Source organism: Mus pahari, chromosome 1 (genome assembly GCF_900095145.1).
Source record: "Mus pahari chromosome 1, PAHARI_EIJ_v1.1, whole genome shotgun sequence".
Classification (NCBI taxonomy): Eukaryota; Metazoa; Chordata; class Mammalia; order Rodentia; family Muridae; genus Mus; species Mus pahari.
In genome coordinates, this window is record NC_034590.1 from 129,524,532 (window position 1) to 129,540,296 (window position 15,765).

The window sequence follows — 15,765 nt, forward strand, 5'->3', positions numbered from 1 at the left end:
AACATTTTGCTCTGCTTTGTCCAAGATTCAGATTTTTTTCCTTTGTCCAGTACATCTGCTCTGTATTTGCAACCTGACTGTTAGTCATATAGTGTCCACCCTGGCTAACAGATTAGCTAGTACACAGTTCCATTACCATGTTCACACCACCTTTATGTAACTTAATAACAGCTCCCAAACTCGAGTGGTAAGACTTGTGTTTCAGTTATACCAAAGAGAAACCAAAAATGTTTCCAAGAGAAAAGGTAATTTACCATCTTAAGGAAATTGGAACGAGGCAGGAGGTAGGAGGCAGGAGGCAGGATGGAATTGCTATGATCCTTTACAAGATTACATGTCTCTGAAATCATGATGGGAGAACAAATTTGTACAGGTTTCACTGTTATATTCAGATTCTAAGTTAGAGCTACAGTGTGTGTGGTAGGTGCTTAGTTTAGATGGAACGGTGTTGAATGATAGGGTTCTGGATTACTGAAGTGCTGGGTATCTATTGAGTCTCAGAACTGAACCCCAAGAATGAAGTAGACTAGAGCACACTGCTTTTAGTGTGTTCTTAGCTTACATTTCTAGAAGCAGCCATAAGGTCCACTATAATCCAGCTTGTCACATGTTCTGCAAAGGTTACACCATTTATTTCCATCAGAAGGAGCTGCAGCCTTGCCTAGAGAGCTGATGTGCTTTTGATATGCTAGTCTGATGGGTGAAAAACTGTTCTATGGCATTGTGCATTCCTCTGGCTTGGTGTGCTCATTGCTGTCTTGAATTAGAGCAACTATGATATACCCCGAGGAGACCCTCACAAGACTGGACTTATTAACATTCTTTTCTGGTAGGAAGAGAAGGCCCACAAAGCTAATAAGCTTTAAGGAGCCTTACACCTCCCTGAGGATGTACATAGTTATCGAGGTCTGTGAAGAGGAAGCTGCTGAGCAGTGGACTGTAACTTTCCCATGATCTTGTCAGCAACCCCTTCACTCAGGTTCCTTTAAGCACCTCCAATAAACACGTTAGTTCACCAAGCTGGACTTTCATGGTACAGTTTCCTTGGTCTGCTATTGCCTCTGTATTTGGGGTGAACAAAACAGACTGCCTGGGAGACATCATGCAACCCATGGTCATTTTAATTAGTATATCCCTTCTAATAAGCCAGCTTTATTTCTTATACCTGAGAGCCATTTTTTCTCATGTAATGTAAAAACCTATCCATTTCTTCATGGTGTCTTCACTATGGTTAGACCTGCTTTTGCTTCTCCCTGGACTCTATAAGAGCATTCTCACTACTGTTTATACCACAGCCCCTCTACCTGTTAACTACTCTTGAGCACTGTGAAGTCGTCAGTCTACCTCACCTTAAAATACCTCCTCAGGACAGCACCCTTGAGCCAAGGATGTATCTCTGTTGGCATTTGCCTTGTATGCAGGAAGACTTGAGTTTGAGCTCATCACCACTGAGCGTAGTGGCATAGACCTGTCATCCCATCACTGGGGAGGTAGATGGAGGAAGATCAGAAGTTATAGATCATTCTCAGCTACATAATAAGTTGAGGCCAACATGGGCCATGGTACCCTATTTCAAATAGGAAAAACCAAAGCGAGCCCATCATTCTGTTTATGTAATTGTTCATTTAAGTGCTAAGGGTAGACTACAGAGTTTCACATATACTAGGCAAGCTTTCTACTCCCCAGCCACATATAGTTACCTGTCTTTCCTTCTGTCTGTCTGTCTGTCTGTCTGTCTGTCTGTCTGTCTGTCTGTCTGTCTGTTGCACTTCAACTTTCAGTTATGCTACTTCAGCTAAAGAATAATTTTAAATGGATTCATTGAATTCAAGGTTTGGATTTCCAGTGGCTTCTCCAAGATTTTCTCTGTTTACTTTCTTCTTCTTCAAGATTTGTATATTTCATAGTGGAAAATCCATGGCAGAATGTCCTGACACTTGTCATCAAGTAGAAGCCCCATGCTGAGGGTAGCTCACCCTCTTCTGTGTGGACAGCCAAGACAGTCTCACAGTCTCATTATCACTCTGCCTCTCTGGAAAACTTCAGGGCTGGAGGCTCCCTGTCCGAATTTTTCTTATGCATAAGTTTGTCTCTTTGCTTGAAATTTAAATTGTAGGAATTTATTTCTTTTTGGAAATTGCTTAAAAATTTTAAAAGTTTATGTGTTTCTGTAGACTACACTCCTTCATTCCCTTCAAAGAACAACAACAAAAAAAATTAATGGATTTTCATTATGTCTTTTGGAACAAAAACACAAACACTGTTTTTATTAAGAAATACAACTTGATTAAAATCCATTGTTAAGTCAATGGATAAGTAGATATGGACATCAAATCTTAGGTTACACCTACTACTACATTCATTAAAAGAAAACTGTGAAGGCTACATCAAAACATCAAATTATAATCCCAAACACCCAGCTTTGCCTTTATGAAAAATGCCAACTGAAGATACTTGTTTTATAAAGACAAAAAAAAGTGACATCAACTATTCTTAGGATAAGATTCAAATGTTATTTGTTTACAGCATAATAAAGTATAGAAACCTCACTCCATAACAATAAAAGCACACCGGTTCCATCCTAAACTATCAAATTCAGCGTTTCACTCCAGACAAAGCAAATGCTTGTCGTCATGGGTTAGTTTTCTGTCTCCTTTATGAAAATATGTCTTGAACTGACAAGGCCTTGCTCATCCCTGGAGCTGGCTGAGATTCTCATCAACCTGGAAATCGAGTTTTCCTTTATTAGTCGTAAAACACAGACATTAATCTATAGTGTTCTAAATATCTGAAAAGGAATACAAAACTCTCAAAACATCCCTAGCATCCACAACAACTGTTTATGACATAGCATAGATAAAAATGTCTCCAATGTCTGCTTTTACTTGTCCTTAATTCCTCCAGAGATCGTCTAGACCCCTTCACAAAAAGAATCTGCATTGCTAAGATGAAATAAAGTGAAACTCTCTCCAAAGAATGATGTTTTATTTCACAAGAAGAATTTTGGGCTGATCTTGCTAAGTTATTCATATCTTTTAAAGTTCCCATTCTTACATTCTTAAAACTATAAAATGCAACCAACCATGTTTTTATAAAAATTTTTCAGTTCTAATGTTCTATGAAAATTATTTTTATTGTACTATTTCTTTCCTCTTCTTGGACTGTATAAAAAATTTAATTAAAGCAAACACTGACTCTGCACCCCTGAGTCTCATAAGCCAATATTCTGTTTTAAACTGGAGAAACTCTCAAACTCAACCAAGTAAATATTTATGCATATTTAAAAAATTGTGTTTTTTTTTTTGTTGTTGTACTTAAAATGGAGTTATGTCTGGATAACCTATTCTAAATGAAACATACCCTTCTGAAGAATACGTATTTGGTGTTCTTGGCCTACCAAACATCATGGCATATCCTAGCATCTAGGACTTACACTTTCTCTCATATAGTCTCAGAACACATTAGGCTACACTTGAGCAAGCACCTCTAACACAAGCATATTTTGTAAGAACACATTGATTATCTCATATAAGATATTGAAGAATTGCTGGCCCCACAGCACACTGAATGGTACTGGTTTTGACATGAGCATGTGATCTCCTGAGGACATTCTGTATGCATATTACCAATGCAGAAAAAGATCCCAATTTAAAACACTAAGATCATTGTCACACCAAGGTAGAGTCAGAACTGTGTAAGCCAAGTCATCATAAAAGAGGGACATTTACATATCAACTGTGTGTGCTGTATGATCCTGGGCTGCTGCTTTCCTTGTCGGAGCAGACAATGTAAGTTAGAGAGCTTATTCTTTTTTTCTCATTAGATATTTTCTTTATTTACATTTCAAATGTTATCCACTTTCTTAGTTTCCTTGCAGAAAATCCCCGATCCCCTCCTCTCTCCCTCTGCTCCCCAACCTACTCACTCCCACTTCCTGTTCCTGGCATTCTCCTATACTGGGGCATAGACCAAAGGCCTCTCCTCCTATTGATGACCGACTAGGCCATCCTCTGCTACATATGCAGCTAGAGCCATGAGTCCCACCATGTGTTTTCTTTGATTGGTGATTTAGTCCAAGGGAGCTCTGGTGGTACTGGTTAGTTCATATTGTTGTTCCTCCTATGGGGCTACAAACCCATTCAGTTCCTTGGGTATGCAGAAGGAGAGCTTATTCTTAAGCAAGCTTATTCTTAAGCAAGCCCTTTAGTATCAGACAGAAAGATATGCACATACCAAATGTTAGACCAATGTTATAGCAGCGTACACATGAACGGGAGAAGGGGGTGTTCATTCTGGTGGAGAGATCACAAGGGCTCAGGAACGAGGTCAGGGTAAAGATTAGCCAAGTCAGTCCAAGAACACACATGATTCAATATGTAAAAATTTTTGTAAATGAAGAGAAATTTTAGAATGTAAGATGTGAAATCTCAGCATTTTGAATGTTCTTGTCACCTTAGCCAGTGATCCTGCTGTACCTTGAACCTCCCTCCACTCTGGGCCAACCTTGTAAAGAGGTTCATTCTAGGTGTCTCTCCTGGCACAACCTTATCACAAGATGCCTGCCATGTCACCTTTGCATTTCCAGTGCTGCAGTGAGTACCTATCATGCAGCAGAGAGCGAAAGTCGTCTAAGTGAAGGAATGAGTCAGATATTCAAATAGCCCTTTACAAAGTGAATCAGACTGATGTATAAGTTCAGTAGACTCTCTGGACTGTGAGGTTGGCCTTTGTCTGCTATGGAATTCATTGTCCAATTGTTACCTCTTGGTGTTGAAGTTAAGCCTGGTTCTACCTCCCAGTCCCATGCTCCTAGAAATAGGACTCAGACTCAAATACATTTACAAATATCTTGGCCATCTAGCTAGGCTTTTCTCTGACTAAAATCATAACCTAAGACACCTGTTTATTTTAACCTGCATATGGCTGGTTACCTGTGCTCAGGTACTATGTACCTGTCTCCTCACATCTTCCAGTTTGATCTCTCCACCCCTGGCTCTATCCCAGAATTCTTTCTCCTCCCAGATGTCCCACCTTCCATTTCCTGTCTAAGCCATAGGGTTTTTAATTGACAGGTGATGCATTCATCCACCCATAAGATATTCTTTCTATACCTCAGTCTCCTCTTTAGCTGTGTCTGTGGGAGAGGCTGAACACTGAATCTCCCAGGGATCATTGTTGCTTTGGTGTTATTCCTATCTGTTGTGTAGTGTCTTTGAGGAAAGATACAGGATGTGTACAGTGGGAGGTGAAACAGTCCATCCTGTGGGGAAGTCATTAAGTTCAGAAAGTAAAATATCTCAAAATAGCTTCAGGAAGTACCTGGAACTGTGTAGATTCACTTCTAGGCCCCTCTCATGTGTATATGTGTATATGTATATATTGATAGATTATAAGTACACTTATGTACATACACATGCATGCATACATATATCTCTGTGTATATATATATATGCACTTATAATATATACATATATGTGTATGCATGTATATGTACATATACACGTGTGTGTGTGTGTGTGTGTGTGTGTGTGTGTGTGTGTGTGTGTGTCCCTGAAACTGACAGCTGACTAGATTCACTAGGCTTCTCTCCATAAATATCCATATGCAGTAAGGACTGATGACAAATGCTCTCAGACAAACCTAGCTGCCTAGAAGAGACTTAGGCCCCTGAGAAGCTGGCAGAGCAGACTCTTCAGCCTGTTGAGCTACCTGCACGTTGTTCTGTATACTCTAGACTTCCCAACTTTCATAAGCCATCACCCATGCTGGCGTGGACTTTGATGATGCAGATGTCTTCGAATCAAGGCACCGAAAGTCTCCATAGAAGCCCTCAGAAAGAGAAATTATTCCATGTCCCTTTGTGCCAGCTGGGATTTTCTTTCACAGATGCTGTATGCTGTATTTTATATGTTGCCTAGACTTACATAGAAGTGCAGTCTTGAAATTTCATAGCTTCTCTATTTTACAGTTTTCATCCATTTCCCTGATGTTATGTGCTATAAACCAACCCCACCTATTCCTTCACCAGTGGTGTGAAAGGAAGGGATTGGGAACTACAGAGGATGTATGCTTTTCTTTGAGTAATGGGAATCTTGACTTCCCCATCATCATAGTTCAAAATATTGTCTTAGGTTACATTTTTAACAAAAGGAGATCTCACTATCTCTACCTGCTGGCTTTTGTGTTACACACTCCAAGTGAGTTAGAGCCCACAGGCATCTCTTTGGTTTTATTTGACACTTAATAAAGAAGACTCAGAGGGTCATGCACCTTCATACATGATTGCTGAAAACTACTCCCCCATCAACTACCTAACAACCACAGGGGACGACACCACCATCCTTTCTTAAGCTTGACACTATTACCACCCTAGCATCTCTTCACTGTGATGTTGTCTGTACTAGGAATGGTGATGGAGACATCGGTAATTACCTCAATGACAAGACTTTTTTTTTTTTTTTGCTGGAGCGATGGCAACATAGGGGTGTGGGATGAAGGACACATCTATTTCAACTTTGTAAGTAACAAAGGAAGATGACATACCCACAGTGCATCCCAGACATCCTTCCTCACAGGGCATGCATTCTTCATATTCAGAATCTTGGAATTCACCTGTACAGTGAGAGGAAATGGGAAACATGGCTCAGGTCCACTGGGTGAAGGCATGTTCGCTCCTATGAAGTCATGCTGGTGTGTGGCTTATTTTTAAGTGACTCACAGAACAATTATGAAGCCCCAAACCATTCTTGAAGAAGGATGTCATATACTTTAAAATCCTATATTAATTTAACAGATTGTAGCACTCAAGTGGGTAAGATACAAAAGGTTTGGACTATATTTCGTATAACTAGTCTTTTGTTCGCTTGTTTTCTTGTTTGTTTGTTGGCTTGTTTGGCTTTGTTTTGTGAGACAGGGTCTTGCTATGTAGCTCTGGCTGACCTGGCATTAAGCTCAGTGCCTTACTTTCCTGAATACTGAGACTGCAGCTAGGAGCCACCATGAACCACGATTAGCTATTTAACTAATTTTATAGTCAATCTAGTAGATTAGATTTTATTAAATAATTAGTTCCATGTCTGAGAAAATGGAATTAGATATGTAAATGGACAAACTTCATATCTGACCTACTAAACATATTTAAAATACATATAACTACTATCTCTGTAAATGGGGAGGAGAAATAGAAGGAGTGCTTAATTTAAAATATATTGAAGCTATCTTCAGCCATGGGCCAGCCATCATCCTTAAGTAGAGGAGTGCTTACATACATGGAGGACCAAACATAGTCAATGATGTCTAATTTATCTTCTTCTACTATAACAAAGGAATTGAACACTAACAACCACATACAATTCACAGAACATTCAAACATTTCAAGCAGGCTTAGGCAGACTGAATTCGCCTTGCTTCTCATGGCAATTTTCCTTTGTGTTATGTCATCCCCTTTATGGAGAAATTAGGCTCATTTTACCCAGGGTCTAATACCTAGTAATTAAGGAGGAAACTGTTGACCAAGACCTTGAGATTTGGACCCCAGCTTTTCTCTGTTGTCTGGAGACATGTTGTAGAAGGAAGTGTTGTGAAGCTGGGGACAAGCTCCACTTGCTTACTGAGATAGTCATTCTAAGTGTTCCTATAACACCACGATGATTGAAAGTAAGGTAGTCAAAGCCTCCTTGAGGTCCATCGGTATACTCATCCCACGTCCTGGTGCTGAGAAGGGTCCCAGAGAAGCCTCACCTTGTCTGCACTCCAGCTTCTGGCAGGTGTGGTTGGTGGGCACGATGATGTAGCCACTCATGCATCGACTGCAGACGTGTGAGTTGTAGCAAAGCTCACAGTTGTCTGGGCAGGGTAGGCAGGCATGTTCCTTGGCAGGATAATGGCCCAAAGGGCAGTTCTCCAGACATTCCCCGTGGTACAGGAAATGCTTCTGACCATGCTTGTCTGACCAGTTAGAAGGGCATGAGAAAGAGGAAATGGAAAAGCAGCCATGGAACCCATATAACATAGGATGTTTTATTAAAAAGAGAAACAACTCAGTGCTTTTGTTCCTAGGGGACCAAGAGCATCAGAATGGATTTAATAAAAAGTGCAACATCTATATCCTTATTGCTGAGAAGTTTCCTTGCAGGAAATCATTTTACACCATTTTATATATTTGAGTGAACAACTTCTATTTGAGATGTCATTGTAAAGCCACAAACCATACCCTGTGGGTAGCTACGATTCTAAATGTGTTTAACTCTCCCTAGGGCTCCTTTTGGTAAAGGTAAACCCCTTCAGACTTGGGGGCTACAGAGCTGCCATAAGAATAAACAGGTGCTTCGTGGCAGATACCTTTGACAAAAGTATAATTTTGCAATGATTTGCAATCATTATTAAAATCACATGCTTGTGCTGACTAACGTCTGGGATTTTGCAAAGCTACTAATTGTTCTAAGAACAGCCTTATTGACACCCTAAATCAAGCATACCTCCACAACTCCCCCACGTCATCCCTAAGGGTTTTATTTCTGTCAACACTAGGCTCTATGAGAAAAGAATCAGCAATTTCCCAGCATGACAGAACAGGGGAATTTATTCCTGGAGAGAATAGAAAAATCTAATCAGTTAGAAAAAGATCAGGACCAGTTACAGAGGATTATAAACATCCATAAATATTTTATAAAAGCAACACCAAGATTAATACTACATGTCTACCTAGGAGCCTCTGACTCCCAGCTTTGGGGAATTGTAATGTTCAGTGTGTTCTGGGTATGCATCTACTCTTTCTACTGAGTATTAGATTTCCCATATGGCCCTGACTCTGAAGAGCAGCTGATCAGTGTTGCATAGAATGACATGAGTCTAGTGTTCACTCAGCATATGAGTAACCACAGTAACCACATGGGTATTCAAAGCATTGACCTTCAGGCTGCAGGGATGCCAAGTGTATGGGTAAAGACAACGCTACTGCTTTGTTGGAAGGACAGAAATGGAAAGTCAGTATAACGTTGGACATGAGCTTCCTGATGCTTAAGCTTTTCATTGAAGTTTCCTTTGTGGAGTTTCTTGAAATGAAGCATTGAGTTTCAGCACAGTAATCTGAAGGCAGAGGCTAGCCTTGCTGCACTAGTCTGAGCTTCTCTTGTGCAGAGAACATGTTAAATAAGGGCTTGGTAAACAGTTACCCTCTCTGGCAAACCTCTGCTCATCACCTATGGAAATAACCTATGGCAGCCTTTTGACTGCTCAATTGGTCCTTATCTGATAGTTTCTCATTGTTCAGTATGTGAGGACAAACCTCATTATTCTGTAAACGCCTTGATAGCAAGTCAGTTTTTTCTTTACAGTGACAGATATACCGGACATAACACTAAAAGGGATGGAGGACTTGCCTGGCTCTCACTTTCAAAGGTGTCAGTGCATCCGGGTAGGGAGGGTGTGGAGGGGCAGAGAAGCTTCCTTCCTGGAAGCCACACCCTAGAGAAGAATTCCTACACAGTGGCTTTCTCACTCCTCCCCCTCTGCCACTCCCTCTGGACCCCAGCTTTTGGGAGGGTTCGGCTTACATTAAGGGTCCTAGGTCCCTTTCAGTTAATCCTTCCCTGAAATGCTCTCACAGAAACACCCAAAGATTTCCTTTAATAATCTACTAGGCATTTCTCAATCAGGTTAAGTTATGAAACGGGTTAGCTATCACGTGCTCTGGTTTACTGTATTCTCCATTGCATCTACTAGTAACTTGTACAATTAATATTTAATATTTAATTTGATTTAATATTTAAGATGATAGATTAGATAGAGTTCTTCAAGCAGAAAATATGGAAGAATTGTTGAACTCCTTCTCAAATGGCTTGGTATAAGGAGTAGCAAGATGCTTAGACGATCTGATATTTTCTTAGAATCTAACCTTTGTTCTAATTTTGTGACATATGTTGAGATATTAAGGACTTTATGGGAAATGAGTCTAAAAGCCCATTTGTTCTTTTTATTTAAAAAAAAAAAACAAATAAAAAGAGGCTTAAAGAAGTGAAGTGACTAAGAATCCTCTAGTTAGTTAGAAAGCTGGGGGTTCAATTGTAGTGAACATGCTTAGCATATGTAAAGCCTTATGTTTGAACCCAAGTATTGTATAAAACCAGGCCTAGTGGTGCATGCCTACAAGCCCAACATTTGGGAGGTTGGAGTAGGAAGACTGGAAACTTAAGGTTATTCCCAGCTATCTAGTGAGTTTGAGGCCAGCTTAGGATACAGGAGATCTTGTTAAAAATAAACAATTACTTAATAAACGTATGTAGGAGGATGGGACAGTTGTGCATTTCCTTAGAGCTAGTCTTGAGGGCCTTCCTCCTGAACAAGGTGCGCTCTCCCTTACCTGCCGTGTGTGCACAGTCTCTGTGCCAGATGTTGCCTCATGCTCAGACCACATCAGGAAGCAGGGATGAAATCATTTATACCCTGCTCTTCTGTGTTGGCTGTAGAGTCTTTATGGACAAGCTAGATATGTCCACACCAGAGATGTGGTAAGGTATATAAAAGGGGAGTAGGCAGGGGCCCAGTTTCTGTATTCCTGCCAATCCAACATATTGTCATTTTTTCTCATTTTTCTTGGTTTTTCTGTAGGTAACAATAAAGACAAATAAGCCTCTCTGACTAGACAAGTGGTGTAAGTATGATGGAGGTCAGAAGAACCATCCTCTTGGGGTTGGCGAGACAACTGGGCACAGTAGAGATTGCAGAGAAATGCAGAGTAGCCTGTTGGAGGCTTCAGCCTGAAAAAAAAAAATCTGTGGGAAAGATGCGTCCAGGACAGCAACACCATCCAGCCTTCCACCAGGGACCAAAAGTCCACATTTCCTTTCTTTAAAATGACACAACATTTAAATTTGCTTCACACTCAAACTCTACTCTATAAGCAAAATAATGTGATTGTAGTTCCTATGAAGCTGAAATAGAGGGCAGGCCTAAAAGGAGGCTGCAGCAGTGTCAAGGGTTAAACTGCAGAGGAACTTGGAGGGCGTGGCCTACCCCCAGGGATGGTGGAAACCCTGAGAGTAACTCAGACTGGACCGGAAAGGTCACATCTGTCTTGAGTGAATTGATTACCTTGCTGTCTAAATGGCTTAGCTCAGCTCTCAGACCTCACATAACCCTTAATGCATTGCTAGTTTGAGGGACCATATGTGTCTTGCTTAATTCCCTAGCTTCTCAGGTCTCCCACAACAAAGCTTGGCTTTACTGTGCTCCTCATGCTTGACCACACACTTAATGCTTTCTGCTTTTGCTTCCCGGAGAAGACCTCTCTCTCTTCACTTCTCTCATCTCCTTAGGGGCGGTGAGTCAACATGTGTGGCTATGTGAACAAGGTTTTTGTGTCCTGGCAGCAAACGAGCCTTCAGGTTGTACTGGTGCCTTCACGAACAGCTGCTGTCTGCTCAGAACCTCAGTCCTTTCTCAGGTTTCTGAGCCAAAACAAATGCTGGTTTGTGAGAGAACAGACTGGGACGAGGAAGGAGCCTACAGCAAATGTCCTCACCTGCTCTACACGAGGTGCAGTTGGAAGGGCCACTCCCTTGACATCTTTGGCAAGTGTGGTGGCACGGATGGCATTGCTTCTTAAATTCGAACTTCCAGGAGGGACAGGTCATAACACAGCGACCATCATCGAAGACCCTGGAGGACGTGCAGGGTATTAGAATTCACTGGGAGGACTTCTGAAGGGCCCAGAGTCATGTTTCACTGTACAGATTTGTTCCACTGCTCCAGAAACACGAGTGATGCCTGGGACAGATCATCTCAGGGCCTGGGAGATATTAGTCATGTACCCATCCTTGGCCCAATATAAAGATCCAACAGCAAGCTAACCAGAATCTGGTTAGGGATATGATCCCAAATCTGCTCCCAACTGATGCCCACCCAGATGAAGGCTCTACCAAATCCAGTCAGTATCAGATGTAGTCTCTGCCCTGCAAGATACTAAATGGGCTGCCGAATCCTGAGGCCTTGGAGAAAGCTTTCTTCCTTTTGTTATCAACATGCCCACATTGCGTGTGTCATATCTAAGTGTGCCGGAAGTGTATAATGAAGCACTATTCTGAAGGTTAGATGCTATCCAGAAAACCGCCTTATGCATATTGCGAGCATATGAACTCAGATTTTATTTGCTCACACATGGAGTCTCATGACCTCTGTTTCTTAATCATAATTGCAAACACCCCCCCCCCCGAAGGCCTGAAACAACACTTAGAAAATGGCCCCCTAAAACCTTTGGTTTTATATGTGTGCAATCTATATCATGGTGTCACTGCTGATATTTTTGTGTTTGGGCTTCATCCTCTGCAGGGTAATCATAAGAGCAGATGGGATTAAGTCAACCGAATCCAAGCACTCTGCTTGGTAAAACACAAAATGTTGATGAAATAAATGTAGGAATCAGCTAGGTAATGTGAACAGATGAAAGAGGGGCCAGGGTCGCACCTCCAGACGCTCTAATTCAGTCGAGCTCAGGAAAAAGATTGGAAAATTGCATTTCTAACAATGTTTCCGGTGGTGCCAACATTACTGATCCAGAGGGCACACATTTAGAAAACTTTTAATTATTTACTCATCAGTTAAATTTTGTTTTCATGAACACGAATGTAGTGACATGTCACTGAAGCCCAGTGTGGCATTTCAGTGCTTAGCCTCTGTTGATGACATCTGCACACTTACCATTCCTACCTTCTTGTCACTTCCTTATCATGGGCATCCTCAGCCTCCTCTAGTCTGAATCTTCACAAAATCTACAACTGGGGATTGGTAGTCCCGCTCTGCTGTGGGATGCCAAAACATCTCCTTTTTCTCTGTTACTTACACAGTTCTCAGTCTTCCCTCCCTCTCCACCCTTCCTCACCTCCAGTCTACATTTAGTTTGACTAATTTTACTCTCCTCATACAAGTGTAATACTATGCAGTGGTGTTTGTCTTTCTGAGTATGGCTTAGGTCACTAAATGCAATGTCCTTTGGTCCCTTCTATTTTGCTGCTAATGGCAGGATTTCATTCCTCTTTATGGCTGAATATGAATAATATTCAATTTTGTAAATAGAACCCATTTTTACATCAATTCATCTGTCAGTTGGGTAGCCATTGTGATGGGTCTGTAATAATCACAGTTCTTCTAATGTTTCTTTGGTATGCTAATCCCATTTCCTGTGGATCCTGTAGAGATCACACTTGGAGAGCCACTGCTCTGTGAACATCTGGATTACTGTGGAGTTTGCGAATTGAGTCTAGGTAATGTAGATGATGCCAAACTGGTGTTTTGTAGAGTTTCCTTAAAGTAATATTTGTTCTTGTTGACTATATGGTTAGTTGAGTGGAGTCCATGTCCCTAAGGGTACTACCTGTTCTAGGAACTGAGAGGATCATCAAAGAGAAGAAAAATTCCTTTGTCTGTACTACCTCTCACCATTCCGGTCATTTTTCCTGGTGTGGCTTGTCTAAAAGCCACTGCTTAATATCTCGACCCAACCATTTGCTGTGGAGCTGATTAAAGCACTCCCAGGATTGGAGGAAGCTGGGGAGTAAATCACCCTTCCCATTGCTGTGTCATTTACATCAGATTGGAAATAGAATGGGACTCAAGTCTACAACTGAACATAAAAGGGCAACTTACTCTGGACTCCCTGGTCCCTCAGGTTCTGCTCACCAGACTCAGCACCACTGGAAGTAGGAATCTTCTTGATCTCCTGCAGACTGTGTCCCAGCTTTAAAGCAACACTCACACACATGGCTGTCCATGTCAAAGATAGACATGAGTCCTAACAGAAGAGCTGGGTGAGTCAGGACTGTCCTGTGTGCCGATCGTTAGCTTGGCTTGATTAAAACCATCACAAGGGCATTTCTCACAACTGCTTGGTGTTTTAGTGTTTTAATGGAATGAGACTTTATAAAAAGTCTTTTCTCCCCATATTTTCATAGAAACAGATCAATGTTTCTATGTTTAAGGCTGTATAAGAGCAACGGTAACTTCCAGATACTTTAATTTAGTTTTATCTACCTTATACTCCTTTGAGGCTGGGCTAGAAAGTAGGCTTCAGCACTTAGGACCATAGCATTTTAGAGCTGTGCATGTTACATACAGAACTAAGGGGCTTGTTTCACATTTTAAGTTGTCTTTAAGGAGCCCAACCAAAGGTAATTGGAAATGTAAACAGAAACCATAGGATATGCAGGTGATTTCTAAATTTCTGATTTTTACCAGGGATAGTGAATCAAACCTCTAATCTTAGCACTGGAGAAGTTGAGGCAGGAGGATTTCTATGAGTTTGAGAAAGACGTGTGTTTCCAAGGCCAATCTAACCTAAAGAGTGGGACTCTGTCTCTATTTTATTTAGTTTTTTTTTCCCTGGTTTTTAGTAAAACAACTTCAGAATTAAATTCTTAAATTAAAAAAATTGTAGAATGCAGTGGCTTAAAAACCAGAAAAAGACAAACCCTTGGAGACCAGCTCTCCAGGTTATTTGTCATTCCTGTCCCTAGTCCATCTCCTTCTTCACTGTTTTCCATCTTGTCTTATTCTGGAAGTAAGCCTACTAAAAATTCTATCTCCAGGCCATTAACTATCCTCATTCATGAGATAGAAACCACATTGGCCTCTAGTGAGTTTTAAAGTGGGGAAACATCACCAGGAATTCTAAGGTTGGGACTCTAGAGACGAGGCTATTCCACCCAAGGTAGCTCCCCCCTTCCATGGCTGGACAGAGGCTGTGTCCTCTGTTGCTCCAGCACCTGGCAAATGTCCACCCCTTCTTGGGTCCAACTCTTGCCTTAAATGTCAGGGTACTGAATTTCCCTCACTCTTGCTTGTTTTGAGTGTGTTAGCATCCCTTGACTGTGACCTCAATGGCAGGGACAGTGTCCTAAAGAGCCTTTGGACTCTGTATATATCTCAGAGCTAAATATAAAGCAAGTATTTTTGACTTTTTTTTTTTTTTGCGTGGATTCCACTTACTATGGGTTGGATATGTTCTACAACATGTATGTGTTGGAAACTTTGTCTCCAAGGTGATAACGTTGTGAAGTAGGGTTTAAGATGAGGGGAGTAAGTAGTGAGGAGTCTTACACAATAGCTGGATTGATGATGTGATCATGGGAAGGAGCCATAAAAGCAGGTCTAGCTTTCTTTTGTTCTCTTACTGTCACTCTCTCTTGTCTTCTACTTTCAGCAGTAGGGTGACCCAGCACCAGGGCATTAACCAGAAGCCAGTGTCATGTACATACATGTCCCAGTTCCCAGTAACATTCAGCCACAGCTATATTGTTTATAATTTATCCAGTCTCAAGTATTGTGTTATAGCAGCTCCAAATGAGCCAAGAAACTGATCTGGGAAATCTTTGGAAATACTTTGCCATTTTCTCAAGAACAAATAAGTCAACATCACCTTATTTCCAGATAACTCCTTTCTTTTTATCTTTTTAACTCCCTTCAGGGAAAAATACCAGAAAACTAAGAAGTCAAGTACTTTGTTGCCATGCTCCATTACCATTTCTTGGCCATGTGTGTATACAGCTAACATCAAAGAAGAAAGATGTGAGGGAGGAAAGGATGCTTAGAGCAAAGAGAAGAAATTGATCCTAGGAACAGTATTTTGTTAGGTAGATACTCTGATTCAAGATTTGTCTGTGTGCATTCCTTTATTCAAAAACTAACAGTATACTTCACAAGCAAAACCTCCAAAATGTCCTAATAGTATAACTTTTCATTTTATGCCAACAGGCCTAGATTTCTCTCTCTCTC

At 41.0% G+C, this 15,765-nt stretch overlaps 1 protein-coding gene across 2 annotated transcripts in view; it reads right to left on the reverse strand.

Annotated features, from left to right (window-relative positions):
• Positions 1–15,765, reverse strand: part of Pcsk5 (proprotein convertase subtilisin/kexin type 5) — a 405,046-nt gene that overhangs the window by 68,297 nt on the left and 320,984 nt on the right. For both annotated transcript variants that reach the window (XM_029535426.1, XM_029535430.1), the window contains exons 22-24: positions 11,522–11,658; positions 7,741–7,947; positions 6,544–6,612 (exon numbers count right to left, since the gene is read on the reverse strand). In XM_029535426.1, the coding sequence (XP_029391286.1) occupies positions 6,544–6,612; positions 7,741–7,947; positions 11,522–11,658 (413 nt within the window). The remainder of the gene's footprint in view (positions 1–6,543; positions 6,613–7,740; positions 7,948–11,521; positions 11,659–15,765) is intronic.